General features: G+C 37.2%; 1 protein-coding gene across 2 annotated transcripts in view; it reads right to left on the reverse strand.

Annotated features, from left to right (window-relative positions):
- The window catches only part of ELP4 (elongator acetyltransferase complex subunit 4), a 243,466-nt gene that overhangs the window by 219,736 nt on the left and 6,420 nt on the right, over window positions 1–17,310 (reverse strand). For both annotated transcript variants that reach the window (XM_059406558.1, XM_059406566.1), the window contains exon 2: window positions 16,217–16,252. In XM_059406558.1, the coding sequence (XP_059262541.1) occupies window positions 16,217–16,252 (36 nt within the window). The remainder of the gene's footprint in view (window positions 1–16,216; window positions 16,253–17,310) is intronic.

The following is a 17,310-nucleotide window of genomic DNA, read 5'->3' on the forward strand; positions in this document are numbered from 1 at the left end:
CTAAAGGAGAGGCATATAGGTCAATAAAAAAGGATATAGAGTCCAGAAATAAACCCACATAACTGATTTTTTAATAAAGGTGGAGAAAAAAATGGTCTTTTCAACAAATTGTCCTGGAACAAGTGAATATCCAGACGCAAAAAACAACAAAAACCTCAATCTTACCCTATACTACAAAAAAACAAAAACAAAAACAAAACCCAAACAAAAAACCCACAACATTTCTATCTTACCTCATACTAATACTCAAATATTATCTTGAAATGGATCACAAAACTAAATATAAAAGCTGAAAAAATAAAACTAATAGTGATTTCTCATTGCTTTTGAGAGAAAGAACTAAATCCTTTCACACGGTCTATATACTCTGTGGTTGCTGCCACACAATGTGTGTAAATAAAAATATTAGTGTTAAAAGTGGTACAACCCTGTCATCTCCCTATAAAAGGACACGATGCTTCTTTTTTTAAATTAGTTTTTCATTTTTTTATAAACATATAATGTATTATTAGCCCCAGGGGTACAGGTCTATCTCACCATAGCACATACCCTCCCCAATGTCCATAACCCCACCACCCTCTCCCGAACAACACGATGCTTCTTCAACAACTTTTCAGTAAAGAATGAAATAAACCTGTTTAATTAGAAAAATAAAAATAATTATTTATAAAATTAAGGAGAGTATTGCATTATTCAGTAAGGGAATGAACTTAGGTAAGGTACTTCATAAACCAGAGAGAGACACCTACAAATAATAAAAAAAATACTGAGTGGGGGCACCTGGGTGGTGCAGCTGGTTGAGCATCCAACTCTTGGTTTCAGCTCAGGTTGTGATCTCAGGGTCATGAGATGAGCCCCGTGTCGGCTCTGTGCTCAGCATGGAGCCTGCCTGAGAGTCTCTCTCCCTCTCTAATCAATCAATCAATCCTTTTAAAAAGGAAATTAATTATCATTAATGAAGAGTGACAATAAACTAGACAGCAGAATTTCTCTTTTTCTACCTACATTTTAAATGAGTGAGACCTGTAACTCTTTTCTTATCTACATACAATCCCTAGTGACCTTATCTAGACTCATAGCTTAAATTACTATCTCCAGGGACACCTGGGTGGCTCAGTTGGTTAAGCAGCTGCCTTCGGCTTAGGTCATGATCCCAGTGTCCTGGGATCGAGTCCCATATCCGGCTCCTTGCTCAGCAGGGAGCCTGCTTCTCCCTCTGCCTCTGCCTGCCTCTCTGCTGCCTGAGCTCGCTCTCTCTCTCTCCCTCTATCCCTGACAAATAAATAAATAAAATCTTAAAAAAAAAATTACTATCTCCAGTAGCCATGTTACATCTTAAGTCTGGACCTTTGCATAAATTATTTCACCTTTTTGGCTAGCTAATTCACTGAAATCCTCCCAGACCCAAAATAGGTAAACTCATCTTTGGAGAAGCTTTCCTAAAGACTGGGTGAGATGACCCCAGTGCCCTGGAGCATCTTGTTAACTCCTGCAACAGCATTTAATGGACATATTAAGATGTCTCCATCAAGCAAAAAGATCCTCATGGCAGAGAATTCATCTTATTGCTATATTGCTGTAATAGGTTCATACTATACATCTAGTAAGTATTTGTATAATTAAGGAAAAAAATCGAAAATCTATTTTGTCTTATAAATCAGCCAGATATACTGTAGTTTTGCTGAAAACACACACTAGTGTGCATACACACACGGGCACGCACATGCACACACACACACACACAAAAAAAAAGTGTGCACACTCTTAAATAGTTATTGACCCGATTTTTTCGAAGACTCCTATGAGGCAGGCAAAACTCTCAGAAGAAGATCGCCTATTTAGGGTTTAGTTGAAAATCTAAGCTCTTCAAGCTGAAAATCACCATTTTTGTGAAAGAAATTTTGAAGTTGTACACTAAGCATTTAATTAATCTATTTAGTGAATCCCTGTAACACTGGGAAAGCAAAAATGATAAATGATGTGACAGAACTGCCAAAAAGCAAATACAGTTCTGGCCTCAATAGTCTAATTCTTAGCTTGAGAGAGATGGTTGTCCTAGTCTATTCTACAGTAGTGGACCAAACTGACAATAGTATATTTCATTTGAGGACTTACAGAAACTAAAGTATATTCAGAATGAAGTGACCGGGATGGTAAAGGACTTAAAAGCACAAGAAATGGGATATTTAGTTTGAAGAAAAAGAGACCCAAGGGATGCAAGAGAGTTGTCTTCAAATATTTGATGGGCTGTCATATATAAATGGAATCACACAAGAGGTAGAATGAAGCCTAATGGATAGAAACAACAGGAATATCAATTTTTCCTTAATATCAAAGTCCAAAGGAGCTGCCCCTTTCATTGTGCTGAGAAAGCTATTAGAGTCACTAACAACTTTCTAATTATCTATTTTCTTGGAAACTTTAAAATCTTTATCTTATTCTGTCTACTGCAGCTATTACCATGGACAAGTTTCTTCTCGGAACTAGACTCTCCCCCTTTACATGTATCCCCTCTTTTTAAGACACTCTTTGTGCCCAGTTACCCTGTTACTTCAGACATTCTTTATATATGCAAACAGTTTTTATAGAGCTCTTAATTCTGTTGAAACTATAATATGAAATGGTTCTATTTAATTTTTCCAGTTACTACTTTCCCTATGCTATGTCAAATCTTCCTTTTTTCATCTCTTGACATCTAGAGCTAATTCAATGATTTTTTTTTTCACCAGTTTGCTATTAAAACTTGGAAATGTCAAGTTTAAAACTTGAACATTCTGTAAAAAGCTCTTCCACACCCTTTAGCGCAGACTAAGACTTGGGGCTTGAAAGTCTTAGAGGGGTTCTAAAAGAAAGGAAGGTTCTAAAATACCTCTTCTCAGGCGCCTGGGTAGCTCAGTGGGTTAAGCCGCTGCCTTCAGCTCAGGTCATGATCTCAGGGTCCTGGGATCGAGTCCCGAATCGGGCTCTCTGCTCAGCAGGGAGCCTGCTTCCTCCTCTCTCTCTCTGCCTGACTCTCTGCCTACTTGTGATCTCTCTCTGTCAAATAAATAAATAAAATTAAAAAAAAAATAAAAATAAAATAAAATACCTCTTCCTCTAAGTCTTCTTTCCAAGTCCTAGTTCTATTGTTGGGAGAGCAGGGGGACAAAAGTGGCAGTGATCAACTTACATAATTGGCTGTCTGGTTAGGGAGAGATGTCTCTAGCCTCACTATAATCTGGTCTATTTAATATTTAAACCTGCTGCTTTGCAACCTATGAAGTTATGGTGGTTTCCATGTAGGTGGTGAGTGTGGTTTTGTAGGTGGTGCTCAGTTTCATTGTGGCCACATCTATCATTGAAAAGCACTTCCAAGGTGGAATCTAGGTTTTGGAGGGGCTGGTCAGTAATTCATATTAAACTTCTGCTCTGGAAATATTAGTTACTGCTATCACTATTTCGACTGTTTATACAATCTATCCCAGAGGGCCCCTCTACCTTTTCTACACCAGACACAAAATGGTGTTGTTGTCAAGAATGCTGACAAACTATAGGAGATTTAAGGCAGGCTTCCCCCAAGGACTCTCTCACCATGTACTACTCACTGAGGCCTTATGGGTTCAGAAGTTTAGCAAGTTGGCTAGGAAACAGAGATGCCAGTCTCTGCTTTTTGCAAGCATCTTCAATGTCTGTGTCTGATATCCTTGGGAATTGTATCCTCTTACTTGCCTGAATGAGGGATCATTTTTGAACTTGAATGTTGCACTTCTGCTCTCTCCAGTCCTGGCCAATGACATTTGGTAATAGTGGTGATAGTGATGGAGTTATAAGGAAGTAACTGTGGTAGGTCTTTAGGCCTGAAAGGAGATCCCAACTGCAGGAAAGGGGGAACTTAAACCTTTGCCCCTTTGCCTTCTTTTTCTCACTGTGGGCTATAGTCATCAATTCTGAGGTACTCAACATCTTGTATAAAATAATAAATAGCCAATCTTGACCACTAACTATATGCTAAACATGCAATGCACTTCCCATGCATTAGTTCATTTAATCCTCATAGTAAGTTGTAAGACAAATGTTATTAATCCCTATTTTCCAGGTAAAGAAGCAAGGCGCAGGGAAAGCAAGCAGCTTGCCTACCGTGACACATCTAGTACATAGCAGAGCCGTGGTCTGAGCCTAGGCAGGCGATTCCAGAGGCTAGCTTTCACGGGGTTATTCTCCTTTGTCTATCCCTTAAAGGCTGATGTGCTTTCGCTTTAGATTTCGACTTGTTTTTCTTTTTGCTCTAGTTGTTCTTGGTCTTTCCCGGCATCTCAGACCACTGAGAATCTGATGCAAGTTATATGTTATTTGGAAAATGTACACAGTCAGACACAAATTTACATATAATTTCGGGGAATTAACAGACCCCCTAAAGTTCCATCTTGGATCCTCCAGGGTCTATAAACCTGGACATTCTGATACATGCCTACGAATGACTTTAACCAAAACATCCACTGAATAAAATACTAGTGAAATAATGTTGAGAAACCCCAAATATTTTTCTCTAGCCTAAATTTAATACTCTTAAAATTCACTATGTTTAAACTGAATTCATGCTTCACCTCAATACTTGCTCTTTCTCTTCCTTTTCTGACTTCACCTGATGGTACTAACTCCAAACTTTCTCGGGCCAAACATCTAGGAATCATCCTACCTCCTGTCACTGCTTTATATTCCACATATTTAGAAAGCACAGATGTAGAGGGGCAACTGGGTGGCAAAGTCAGTAAAACCTGCAACTCTTTATTTTGGCTTGGATTATGATTTCAGCATGTTGGGATGATCCCCACAGCAGGCTGGGCAATCAATGGGGAATATGTTTCTCTCCTTACCCCTCTCTCTTTGCCCCTCCCCCGCTCAAATAAATACATCTTTAAAAAAAAAAAAAAAAAGCACAGAGGTAGAAATCAACATTCTTGAGCCAGATCTATTAAAAGAGGAAATATGTAGGGAAATGCTGTATCAGAGCAATCTAAGCATGGCTAGTGAGACATTTAGAATCCAACATATATAATGAAATGCAGAAGTAGAAAAGTTAGGTAGCATTGTTATATCAAAATATGGTAGTAAATTTGTGGTTTAATAGTAACATCATCTCGTGTTACGATGAGAGTAATGAGTAGCTCCATCACTTCAAATTTTTACTTTATTCCTGATGTGCATCCTTCATAATACCTCTTCATTGCTCAAAATACTCCATGACTACCATCACTATAAAGTAACTTTTGTTTTTTTGAAGATTTTATTTATTTATTTGACAGACAGAGATCACAAGTAGGCAGAGAGGCAGAGAGAAGGGGGGAAGCAGGTTCCCCGCTGAGCAGAGAGCCTGATGCCAGGCTCGATCCCAGGACCCTGGGATCATGACCTGAGCCGAAGGCAGAGGCTTTAACCCACTGAGCCACCCAGGCGCCCCTAAAGTAACTTTTTTAAGCCAGGCTTTCACAGCATTCATTCCTTCCTTTAAGCATGTATTCATTGTGCCCTTACATGGTTCCCAGGGTCACAGAGCTTACAGTCTACTGAATAAGATACACGATCAGGTATTTTCAATAAGTGTAGTAAGGGCCATGATATAAAGTAAATAAGGAATACTACAGAAGTATACAGAGGAATACTGATTGGCAGTGAGGGTAAGGAAAGCAACAATTAAAGAGGTCTTTCTGGAAGAGACTCTAAGTGGATACCTAAGGGATGATTAAGAGTTAGGATGAGAAAGACAATCTTCATATGATCTCACTGATATGTGGAATTTAAGAAGAGGAAAAAATGAAGTAAGATGAAACCAGAGAGGGAGACAAACCATAAGAGACTTTTAATCATAGGAAACAAACTGAGGGTTGCTGCAGGGGATGGGAGTTGGGGGTTAGGGTAACTCGGTGATGGACAGACGGCTTGAGGAAAGAGGTGAGAAACATGAGAAGAGATAAGCTGAAGTGAATCATCAGTGGTAGGTCATTAAAGGCCTTGTAGTCCAGGCTACAGAGCATGGACCTTATATTAAGATCGACAAACAGCACAGAAAGGTCTTATGTATATATCATGATTAGATTTTATATCAGAAAGTTTGTTCTACTTATAGTATGAAAATGAACTGAAGTAAGAAAACACTGGAAGCAATGTAAGAAGCTGTTATAATTTCAGTGAGATTTGTGGATTAGGATCACAGCAGTAAGAATAGAGAGAAGTAGACAGAATTTTAAAATATTTAAAAGGTTAAAAACCTTGGGATTTAAAGATTACTGGATGTGAGCAGTGTGAGAGACAAGTATCTCATGCAGGTGTCTGGCATGTGTCACTCAGTAGACTGAATCACAGGAAGAGGGACAGATTTAGAGGAATAGGGTAGAATTTGGAGATAAGGGAAGATCAGCTCTAAGACACATTAATTTTGAGGTGCCTGTAAGAAATTCCAGAGAAAATATTGAACAGGGAGTTGAATATGATCTGTGTATTTCTCTGTAGATCCTATGTATGTAGTAATGACTAGAGATTACTGATTACTTTCATAAAATTACTCCTCCTCCCTCACCTGCCGTCATTCTGGCAGGAACTGAGACCTTCCAGGGAGAGTATGTAGCACTAAGAGGGAAGAGGATACCAGTATTTTAAATAGAGGCAAATGAGTCTTAAAAAACAAAAGCAGAGGGGTAGAAGGAATACGAGAAGAGAATGTCTTAACAGATCCAATGGGAGAGATCATCATCATCTTTTCAGGAAAGAGTGACTAACCATGTCAACTGTTGCAGAGATCAAGAAGGAAGAGACCTGAGAAGTATTTCTTGGGTTTAGCCAACAGAAGGTCACTAATGTCTCTGGCTAAAAAGTGGCTTCAGTGATGTTGTACTGCTTGAAGTAAACTGAGGAAGGACCGAAATATGAAAATGTATAAGAGGTAAAGACTAATGAGGCTTGGCTAAAAATGGGAAGAGAAAAAGGGATAGAGGAGTGGGATTAAGGACAAAGAATTTTCCCCTTTAACAAGGAAATAAGGCTTGAAAACAGATTAAGCATGTTTAAGTACACATAGGAAAGAACTAAAAAGGAGGAGGAATTAAAGATGGGACAGTTGATATTGCCACTCCTTGGAAAGGTGGAAGGAGGAAAAATCTAATGTCCAGGTAAAAGGATGATTCTCAACAGGAGAAGGTACAGGACATCGTTCCATGTTGGGGTAGAGGTAAGTACTGAAGTTTGACAGGGGGAATTTGGGTGAGTTCTCATCTGAAGAGACTACTGTTCCCATGTGAAATACTGCAAGTTATCTGAGAAAATGAGGGACAAAGCAGTAATGTTGGATGTTTGGACAAGAAAGCTTTAAAAGGCCACTGAAGTTATTGAGAATAAAAAGGAGGTGATGACACATACAAAAGTTCAGTGGCAAATGATCAAAGCTTACTTGAGGTTGAGGTTGACGGTCTCCAATAGATGACAGAAATAACTAAGAAGACAATATATGGCAGCAGTGAGATGACATAAAAGGTAGAAAAGTCAAAGGTATAAATCTCACTTTGGAAAAAGAAAAAAAAACACTTTAAAGTAAATTACCACGTTTTAGTGTAAAATGATGACTTAATGTCAGAAAAAGCTGCTTGTAAATCTTAGCTACAAAGTGTGTGACTTTGGGCAAGTTACTTGGCTTCTCCCAAAATTCTAATCTCCTGTAAAATATAGACACTCTTCTGATTGCTGTGAAACTAAATGATAAAATACATCTCAAGAGCTTAGCATGATACCCAGCACACAGTAAATCCTCAATAAGTGTTATATATTTCTATAAAATATTTAATGATAATATTTAAGACATTAGAGTTTGTTTCACATGAAATAGGTATTATACAAAGCAAATTGGGAAGATTTAGAAGGGATAAGAAGAGTAGGAAATTGAATCTACAGAGTAAAAAGGGTATTACAGAGATAAAAGTAAGTAACAGAGATGATCATTAGAATAGCTTAATTCTTGGACAATGACCAAAGATAACAAAGAGGTAAAGCATGATGGATTTAGCTGGCCATAAAGTTAAACAAACAAAAATCCGAGGAGTCCTCTGTGGATGAAAAGTAAACAGCCTCATCTCTGCATACCACAATTTGAGAAGCTGGCCTAAGGTTCTGAAGTTTTACAATTTGAATTGTACAAGTAGGTAGTTGAGGGAAGAGACCCTGGGGAAGAAAGCCAAACTTTCCCTCTGACTAATTCTAAATAATCTCTATTTTAAAAGAGCTCTCACTTCTTTACTACATAAGCATACTGTGTTGATACCCACTTTTGTGCATTTGTTAATAAAATTTTCCATGGGAGTACTTTCCTCTCTTCATTTCCCTTCAATTTATACCCATAGTTTGATTCAATTTAAGCCTTTTCTATACCTCTTCTTACATCTGCAAAAACATCTGTATGTATGTACTGTTCATATTTATTCCAATGAATATTGGAATATTTATTCCAATGAATGTGCAAAAAACATCCAGTTTAAGTTCAGAAAGGGTAAACCCCAAGATTTATACTGCCTAGCAATGCTAAACACACTGTACGTGCTTAGATGCTTCAGGACAAAAGGTCAGGTGGTTTTACGAAAGAACTGCATGGACTATCCTGTTTCAATCTTTCAACAAGCTTTACTGCCATAAAATAAGTTAAGAAAAATACAGAATACAAAACAGCCATTTGTAAGCTTTTTCTTAAAGAGTCAGAAAATAAAAGTTTTTCAGACTTGTGAACTGTACATGCAGTCTCTGTTGAAAGTATTCAACTCTGCACCTGTATCACAGAAGCAACCATAGACAATATACAAATAAGTAAGCATGGCTATGTTCTAAAAAAATTATCTATAGATAGGTCAGTGGACCACAGGCTATAGTTTGCCAACTCATGCATAATAAGGAAAATGCTTAGAATTTATTACATGGTATAGATGAAAATGTATAACTGTGATTTCAGAAAAGTTGAAGGCAACCAATGAGAAAATATTATAATATCCTGTGAGAGATATATTGAGTGAGAGTGCTTAGTTTTTGCTATTACATGAAATAATAACAAATTAAAATTGTGAAAAGAGTAGCAGATTCCAAGGTGAACCACATGATTCCTATTTCCTGGTATTCAAGCCTTTGTAAAATCTCCTCTTTTTGAGTGTGTCTGGAAGCTGTGACTTGTTTCTAACCAGAAGAATATAGCAAAGGTAATGGGATGTCACCACTTCTGTTGCATAAGACTGTAATGTCTGTCTTGCTGAGACATGTTCTTCTTCACTGGTTTAGAAGAAATAAGATGCCATGTTGGGAGCTGCCCTTGACTGACAGGCAGCAAGGAACTGAATGCTGCCAACAAACATGTGAGCTTGAAAGCAGATCCTTCCCCGGCCAAGTCTTCAGATGGCTTGCAGAGGACCTGATGATCTGTGCTTGGACTCCCAATCCACAGGAATCATGGGATAATAAATGTGTTTTGTTTTTAAACTAAGTCTGTGTTAATACTGTTACACAGTAATAAGAAACTAATACAAAGTTAAACTCATAGCTAGTTGTAATTGTCTAATAGTATATCATTTATTTCCTACTTCTGAACTAAGAGATTAATTTAAAAATAATGCACTCATAAGTGTCACATAACTTATACTTTAATGACTGACAACTTCTATTAAACCTTTTGATGTTCAATATCGCCATAAACAGATTAAGATCCTCTATTTTAAGAATTTTATTTATTTATTTGATAGAGATCACAAGTAGGCAGAAAGGCAGATGGGGGGAGGGGGCGGGAAGCAGGCTGCCTGCTGAGCAGGGAGCCCAACACAGGGCTCGATCCCAGGATCCTAAGATCATGATCTAAGCTGAAGGCAGACGCCCAACCTACTGAGCCACTCAGGTGCCCCAAGATCTTTTATTTTAAAAGATGTATAAATTCTATTTATGCCATTCCTTCACTTTTGATACTTTTAAGATGCCCTAAATTTATCTTTGTGCCAAACTGTCAGCAAGCAATTTAAATAAAAACATCTCAAAACCTAGTTCAATACCAAAGAATGAAACATGTTTCAGGAAGTCTTTGATTTTCTAAATAATTGTAGGGGTCCCTTGGTTATTCAATTGAGAATGGCCTGTTACAAATTAATATTCATTTTTCCAGCTGTATTTGGAAGGTCTAAAATGCACCTACCCTGGATTTCTGGCAGTGTTCACTATGTCTAGATTTCATAGTTCCATTGCTACTGAAATTGTAAATACACAGTTCTGTAAGCCCAGACTTATGTGCATGAACACACTTGTGCACACAATCACCTTGGTAAATGAGTAATCTATTTCAAGAGACATGGTAAAAAACTGACAATCTATAGTGAAAACTATTACAGCAAACCATCTTCATGCTTTAATTTTGGGAATAAAAAAAATCTTTGAGTGATGAGCAATATAGTTATGCCCTAAGCTCCTATCCACTGACATTAAGTCTCCATAACTGCTTTATGTTTGGAACTGTTGAACCATTTTTTTTTTTTTTTAAGATTTTATTCATCAGAGAGAGAGAGAGAGAGAGGGAGAGCAAGCACAGGCAGACAGAATGGCAGGCAGAGGCAGAGGGAGAAGCAGGCTCCCCGCTGAGCAAGGAGCCCGATGTGGGACTCGATCCCAGGACGCCGGGATCATGACCTGAGCTGAAGGCAGCGGCTTAACCAACTGAGCCACCCAGGCGTCCCTGTTGAACCATTTTTTAAGGCAAACTTCATCTATTATACAAGTTGAACACACCTGAGCAAAGGAAGGGGCAGAGAGAGAGGGAGAGACAAAATCCCAAGAAGACTCCCCAATAAGCTGGAGCCTGATATGGGGCTTGATCCCAGTACCCTGAGAGCATGCCCTTAATTGAAATCCAGAGTTGGCTCAGACCGAGCTGCTCAGGGACCCCGGGGAGATAATTTATTTTAGAGAGAGAGAGAAAGAAAAGAAGTAGGGGGAGGGCCAGAAGGAGAGGGAGAGAATCTCAAGCAGACTCTGTGCTGAGCACGGAACCCAACATGGGGTTCTTTCCCATGATACTGAGATCATGACCTGAGCAGAAACCTAGGGTCAGATGCTTAACTGACTGAGCCACCCAGGTGCCTGTTGCTTGAAGGTTTTCTAAAGAAAAGCTAATAGATGAAACTAAATTTATCACAGTTTTACATATTTTCAAAAATCTTTAACACTTAGAAGTTGATAGAAGGACAAAAATAATACTGAGAAGATTCAAACTATTAGCTTTACAGAAAAACCAGACTATAAAGGCAAGGTGTTTGCCTTATACCTGTCATATTCTTTTATTCAATCATTACTTTAACAGTTATTGAATACCTAGTAAATAATATGTCAGTGAATTGATATTTCATCAAAGATAGACTTTTAAAAAAATCTGTTACTATGTTTTAGTTATTCTTGTCTGAGCTTTTCCTTATTACACACTATAAAAAAAAATCTCCTTTGCTAGACCATCAAGTTCATCAGGCATGTGTTTTCTTCCCATACAACTGCAGATAACAATATCGCTACGCTTTCTGCCACTGTTTAACAAGGATGTCCTATCCTCCAGCTTTTGGTAACATGCATCTCAGTTTCTTTTCACTCTCACTAGCAGTGTCATCAGAGTACAGATTTCCACTAACCATCTGTTCATGGCAATTTAGGCTTCCTCTAACTAATATGCTCCTTAAAATCCTTCCAGCTTTTGCCCACTACCTGGTTCCAAAGCCACACTCCTATTTTTCCTATTTGTTATGGAAGCACCCGACTGCAAGATGCCAGTCATAAAATAACATTGTCAATATTTGTCAAAGGTGGCTGCCTACTCATTATATTCAAGTGAATCTATAAACTATTCAAGAGTTGCAGGTTATAAGAACAATATATAAAAATCAACAGCCACCCCTTGTTCTGGCTACAACACATGTTAAAGTGTAATAACAGACACATCTATTATGGTATTTAACTTATTATATTGTAATTATTTGCTTTACCTATGTCTCCTCCATAGGTGCAAAGTTCCTTAAGGAAAGAGAGCACCTGATTGATATTTGTAACCCCAACGAACATTTTCTGAATGAATTATCAATCATTCACAGATACTTCCCCTCAAGAAAAGAATTAAAATTTAGTTGCACATTTTAGAAACTATTATAGTAACTCTCCAGATTTTTAGTCATCAAAGCACAAAGTCCCAGGCTCAAGTGAGGAAATGCCATTCTTCACTATTCATTTGTTCAGACTGGTAAAGATTTAAATGTTCGTTAATACGCAGTGTTGTTAAGGGTGAAGGTAAACTCACTGGTATATTCTTATAACTGCTAACTGCCTGAAGTAAAAGATGGCATATCCCTCTTAGGAGAACAACCTAATAATATCCAATACAATTTAACATGCCTCAACTAAGCAAGTCTGTACCTTGGAATTTATTCTACAGATATTTACACATGTTTGCAAAGCTTATATACAAGATTATGTACAACAGCATTGTTAGCAATGGAAGAATGGAACTTAAATTTATCAATTGAGAACTATTTAAATAAATTATGGCACATCCATATAAGAGAATCTTTTAGAGTTGTTAGAATAAACATATGATTGCACATGGACTGATCTCTAAGATGTATTAAGTGGAAAAAGCAGAGTGCCCCCATGTTTCTTATTTCAGCAGAAATATTTGGGGAGGATACCAGAACATTATTGTCTCTGGGTACGGAGACGGAGCAACTGAAAGGACAGCCTATTATTCTGTACATATCCTTTTCTATTTTATGTATTTATTTATTGACATTAAAAACGAAAATATTTGTCTATGACAAATATATGAATGAAATCCTTCATTCATTCCTTATTTAGTAAAAGATAAGTTTTTAAAAATGAGACTGACATCACCATTTCTAGAATTTCTCAATTACAGAGTATTTCTTCCTCTTACGTCTACTGTTAAGAATAATTCTGGGGGTGCCTGGGTGGCACAGTAGTTTGAACCATTGCCTTTGGCTCAGGTCAGGGTCTCAGGGTCCTGGGATGGAGCCCTGTGTCGGGCTCTCTGCTCAGCGGGGAGCCTGCTTCTCCCTCTCTCTCTGCCTGCCTCTCTGCCTACTTGTGATCTCGCTCTCTGTCAAAAAAAAAAAAAGAAGAATTCTGTACCTCAGGTTCTTAAATAGTACTTTAAAGACTGATGAGGGCACAGATATTTTATAGAACATATTTTACTTAATTTTTTATTAAATGTTGTCTATTATTCAGATACTTGGGCACTAAGCCCTAGGTAAGTGTCCAGAAAATTATGCTGTAGTGATTGAAGTAAATGGTAAAAACTTGGCAGGGATTTTGCAACCAAGAGCTGAATGGAAATTAATGGCTGGGTTAAAATATGATGACTGAACACAGAACCAACATGACTCAATGGCATTATTTGTAAAAATTAATATATTTTAGGTAGCAATAAGCTACAACTATACAAATCAATCTTTAGCAAATATTGCACACCTGAAAAATCTTAATTAATAGCCTTTGCATATTGTTTTACTATTATGGCGACAAAACTTTCTGCCTAGAATGAAGAAATGCTGATTATGTAAAATAAGAACATTTTTCTTTTTTAAAAAGTCTATTTTTATTATTTATTTTTTGTTGAAGAGGTGCCTCATTAGCGCAGTAGGTAGCGCGTCAGTCTCATATTTTTTGTTGAAGTACAGCTGACACACAATGTTACATTAGTTTCAGGTGTATAACATATTGATTCAATACTTCTACACCTTTATGCTACGTTTACTGCATGTGTAGCTACAATCTGTCATCATATAACCCTACTAGTATCATTGACTACAATCCCTCTGCTCTACCTTTCATCCCTGTGATGAATGCACTCCATAACTGGAAGCCTGTACCTCCCACTCCCCTTCATCCATTTCAACCCCGTCGGCCCCTTGCCACTGTCCTCTCCTCTGGCAACCACCAGTTTGTACTCTTACAAAAAAGAATTTTTTGGCATTGCTACAACTTTTATCCTTATTGTGAATTAATTAAATGAAGGCTCTTTCAAGTTTAGAAATTTGGAAATTATTAAAAGAAAAGACCCCCACAATGTAGGCTTAATTCACTACTTAAAACTTTATTCTAAATAGGTATAAAACTGGGCGGCTGGGTAGCTCAGTTGGTTAAGTGACTGCCTTCAGCTCAGATCATGATCCCAGTATCCTGGATGGAGTCCTGCATCAGGCTCCTTGTTCCTTGGAGAGTCTGCTTTTCCCTCTTACCTTCTCCCATCTCATGCTCTACCTCTCCAATAAATAAAATCTTTAAAAAAATTAACCAGGTATAAAACTCCTGTTTTACTGTTTATGGCTATTAGAGAAGTTACAAAAAAAAAGAAAAAAGAAAAAAAAAACACAGCCTTTCAGTCATACCAGAATTCAAATCCTAGTTCTTTCACTTGCTGTGTGATAATGGGAAAATCACTTCACCCTCTGAGCCTTATTTCTTTAAGTTTAAGATGGGGTTAATACAGAGTACATGTAACATCTTATAAGGTTGTTATGTTAAGGGAAAAACCACGTATAAAACACTTAGCATAGGGCACCTGGGTGGCTCAGTTGGTTAAGCATTTGCCTTTGGTTCGGGTCATGATCTCAGGGTCCTGGGATAGAGCCCTATGATATGCTCCCTGCCCAGGGGGAAGCCTGTTTCTCCCTCTCCCTCTGCTTGTTTGTGCTCTCTCTCTCTCAAATAAATAATAAATAAAATCTTTAAAAAATATACAGCACAATACTGACCCATTGTAAGAAAAGGACAGCTCTCGCTATTATTATTACTCTTTAATTATACAGCAGAGATGGGGAATAAGATGTACTACACATCTCTTTTGAGTATTCCAGATAGAGCTTTACTTATCAGACAAATGCTTAGGTATATACTAAATTTAAAACACCACCATTTTGCATTCCTGGGGCAGAGTAACACATTTCATTGCTACCTTAAGAGAAGTCAATGAATACAGAGTAACTTTATTGGTGCCTAGAAATAATAATTCTATCTAGATTATCACAATTTGTAGTCTAAGTACAAGCATAGTAAATTTGGAATACTGTATTCAGTTGTGAGCACAGCTGAAGAGACATCAGTTTGATAGGTATGACAAAAGAACAACCAGGAGAGTAAGGAACATGAAAGTCACAACACATTAAAAAGAGTTTAAGCTGTGTCTATTTCATTTAAAGAAGATTTGAGGTAATAAAATATTTTCAAACATTTTAAGAGTGTCATGTGAAAAAGTATGCAAGTTAAATCAGAGAACAAAATTAGAAACAACAAATCTGTTAAATTATATAGATTAAACATTAATATAGAGAGCTTCTTGGGGTCCCTGGGTAGCTCAACTGGTTAAGTGTCTGCCTTTGGCTCAGGCTGTGATCCCGGGGTGCTGGGACTGAGCCCCACATTGGGCTCCCCGCTCAGCGGGGAGTCTGTTCTCCCTCTCCCTCTGCAGCTCCTCCTGCTTGTACTTGCTCTCTCTCTCAATACATATTTAAAAAAAAGAATTTTCTAATAATTTCAATAATAATTCATAGTTTTGTGAAGTAGTGAGCCCTTTAAATTATATAATCTGTATCCAAATTGTTTGATACTGTCAACAATGATCAAAAAGTGATTTATGGCTAGTTGGGAACTTTGACTACATAACTGCCAAAGTGTATTTTAATTCCAGATTCTATAATCTAAACAATAAGGCAAATAGGATTATGTATGTATAATTAAATAAGAACTATTGGCACTTAAAGGTGAACAAGAATATGCTTTATCAGTTACTTTTCTTTCAATAAGAAAAAATAGTAATAAAAATGCATGATATATATACAATGGACTTATTGGTACTTCTCAAATTAATCACTATAATAACCTCACTTACATACAGAGATGTCCCCCACCCCCCCAAAAAACAATTGGCATTAACTTTAACCTTTTTTAAAAGAAACAGAGGACAATGGACTGTGAACATTTTTAAATTACCAGAGCTGTATTTGCAGATATACTTGCTTCATTTATTCTAAGTTCAGATCATTTAAATTAAAACTTATGGCATTTCTTTTCTAATTTAGCTTAACCCTTATAGAAAGCTATATATTTAATATCAGAATTGGCAAGCCCATAAAATCATTATGCACAATAGAAAACTCTAATCAGTATATGCTATACTAACCAATTAGAAGAACTGTTCCAACAGCCAAACCTCCACCTGGAAACAAAATAAAACCAAGAAAAAAATTAATCTACCCTTTCATACACATTATCTTTAGCATAAAAGTTAAGCTTTATCAAGGACAACCACTTCACTAACTTTAAAATTGCAGATGAGAACAACATTTTAATTACCTTGGAGATATTTTGCTTAAGGTGCTATTATGAAATAATTATATATTATATGTAATTACACACTACACATTACAATTACTTTCATAATATACTGTACTATCCTCTCTTCTCCTATGATAGGACCATGCAGCATTCAACATAACTGTGGTTACATGTCCCAATAATGTTACATTTAGTACCTGTTAATAAATTAACTCAATAGCCAAGACCTAATGTTCACAGTAAATTAATACTACAGAAGTACAACATAGGAAAGGTTATTATAGTAGAAATTCCACTTTAGTATTTACACTCAAATTTAATAAGCCTTGGGGAAAAACACCCGATAATTAAAAGTAATTCCTTTTTTCAATAGGAAAATACACACAAAGATGGACATGTTCCCAAATACATTTAGAATTTAAAATAAACAATATTTTCATAATTTCAAACAAAAAAGTCACCATTATAAAATACACTTTTTTAAAGATTTTTTTTTTTTAGATTTTTATTTATTTATTTGACAGAGAGAGATCACAAGTAGGCAGAGAGGCAGGCAGAGAGAGAGAGAGAGAGAGAGAGAGAGAGAGAATGGAAGGAGGAAGCAGGCTCCCTGCTGAGTAGAGAGCCCGATGTGGGGCTTGATCCCAGGCCTCTGGGATCATGACCTGAGCTGAAGGCAGAGGCTTACCCCACTGAGTCACCCAGGCACCCTTAAAGATTTTATTTATTTATTTATTTGACAGACAGAGATCACAAGCAGGCAGAGAGGCAGAGAGACAGGAGGAAGCAGGCTCTCTGTTGAACAGAGAGCCCGATGTGGGGCTTGATCCCAGGTCTCTGGGATCATGACCTGAGCTGAAGGCAGAGGCTTTAACCCATTGAGCCACCCAGGCACCCCCAGAATACATTTTTAATAATAGCAGAAAATGTTCTTTTGAA

The sequence above is a fragment of the Mustela nigripes genome, chromosome 1 (genome assembly GCF_022355385.1).
Source record: "Mustela nigripes isolate SB6536 chromosome 1, MUSNIG.SB6536, whole genome shotgun sequence".
NCBI classification, from domain to species: domain Eukaryota; kingdom Metazoa; phylum Chordata; class Mammalia; order Carnivora; family Mustelidae; genus Mustela; species Mustela nigripes.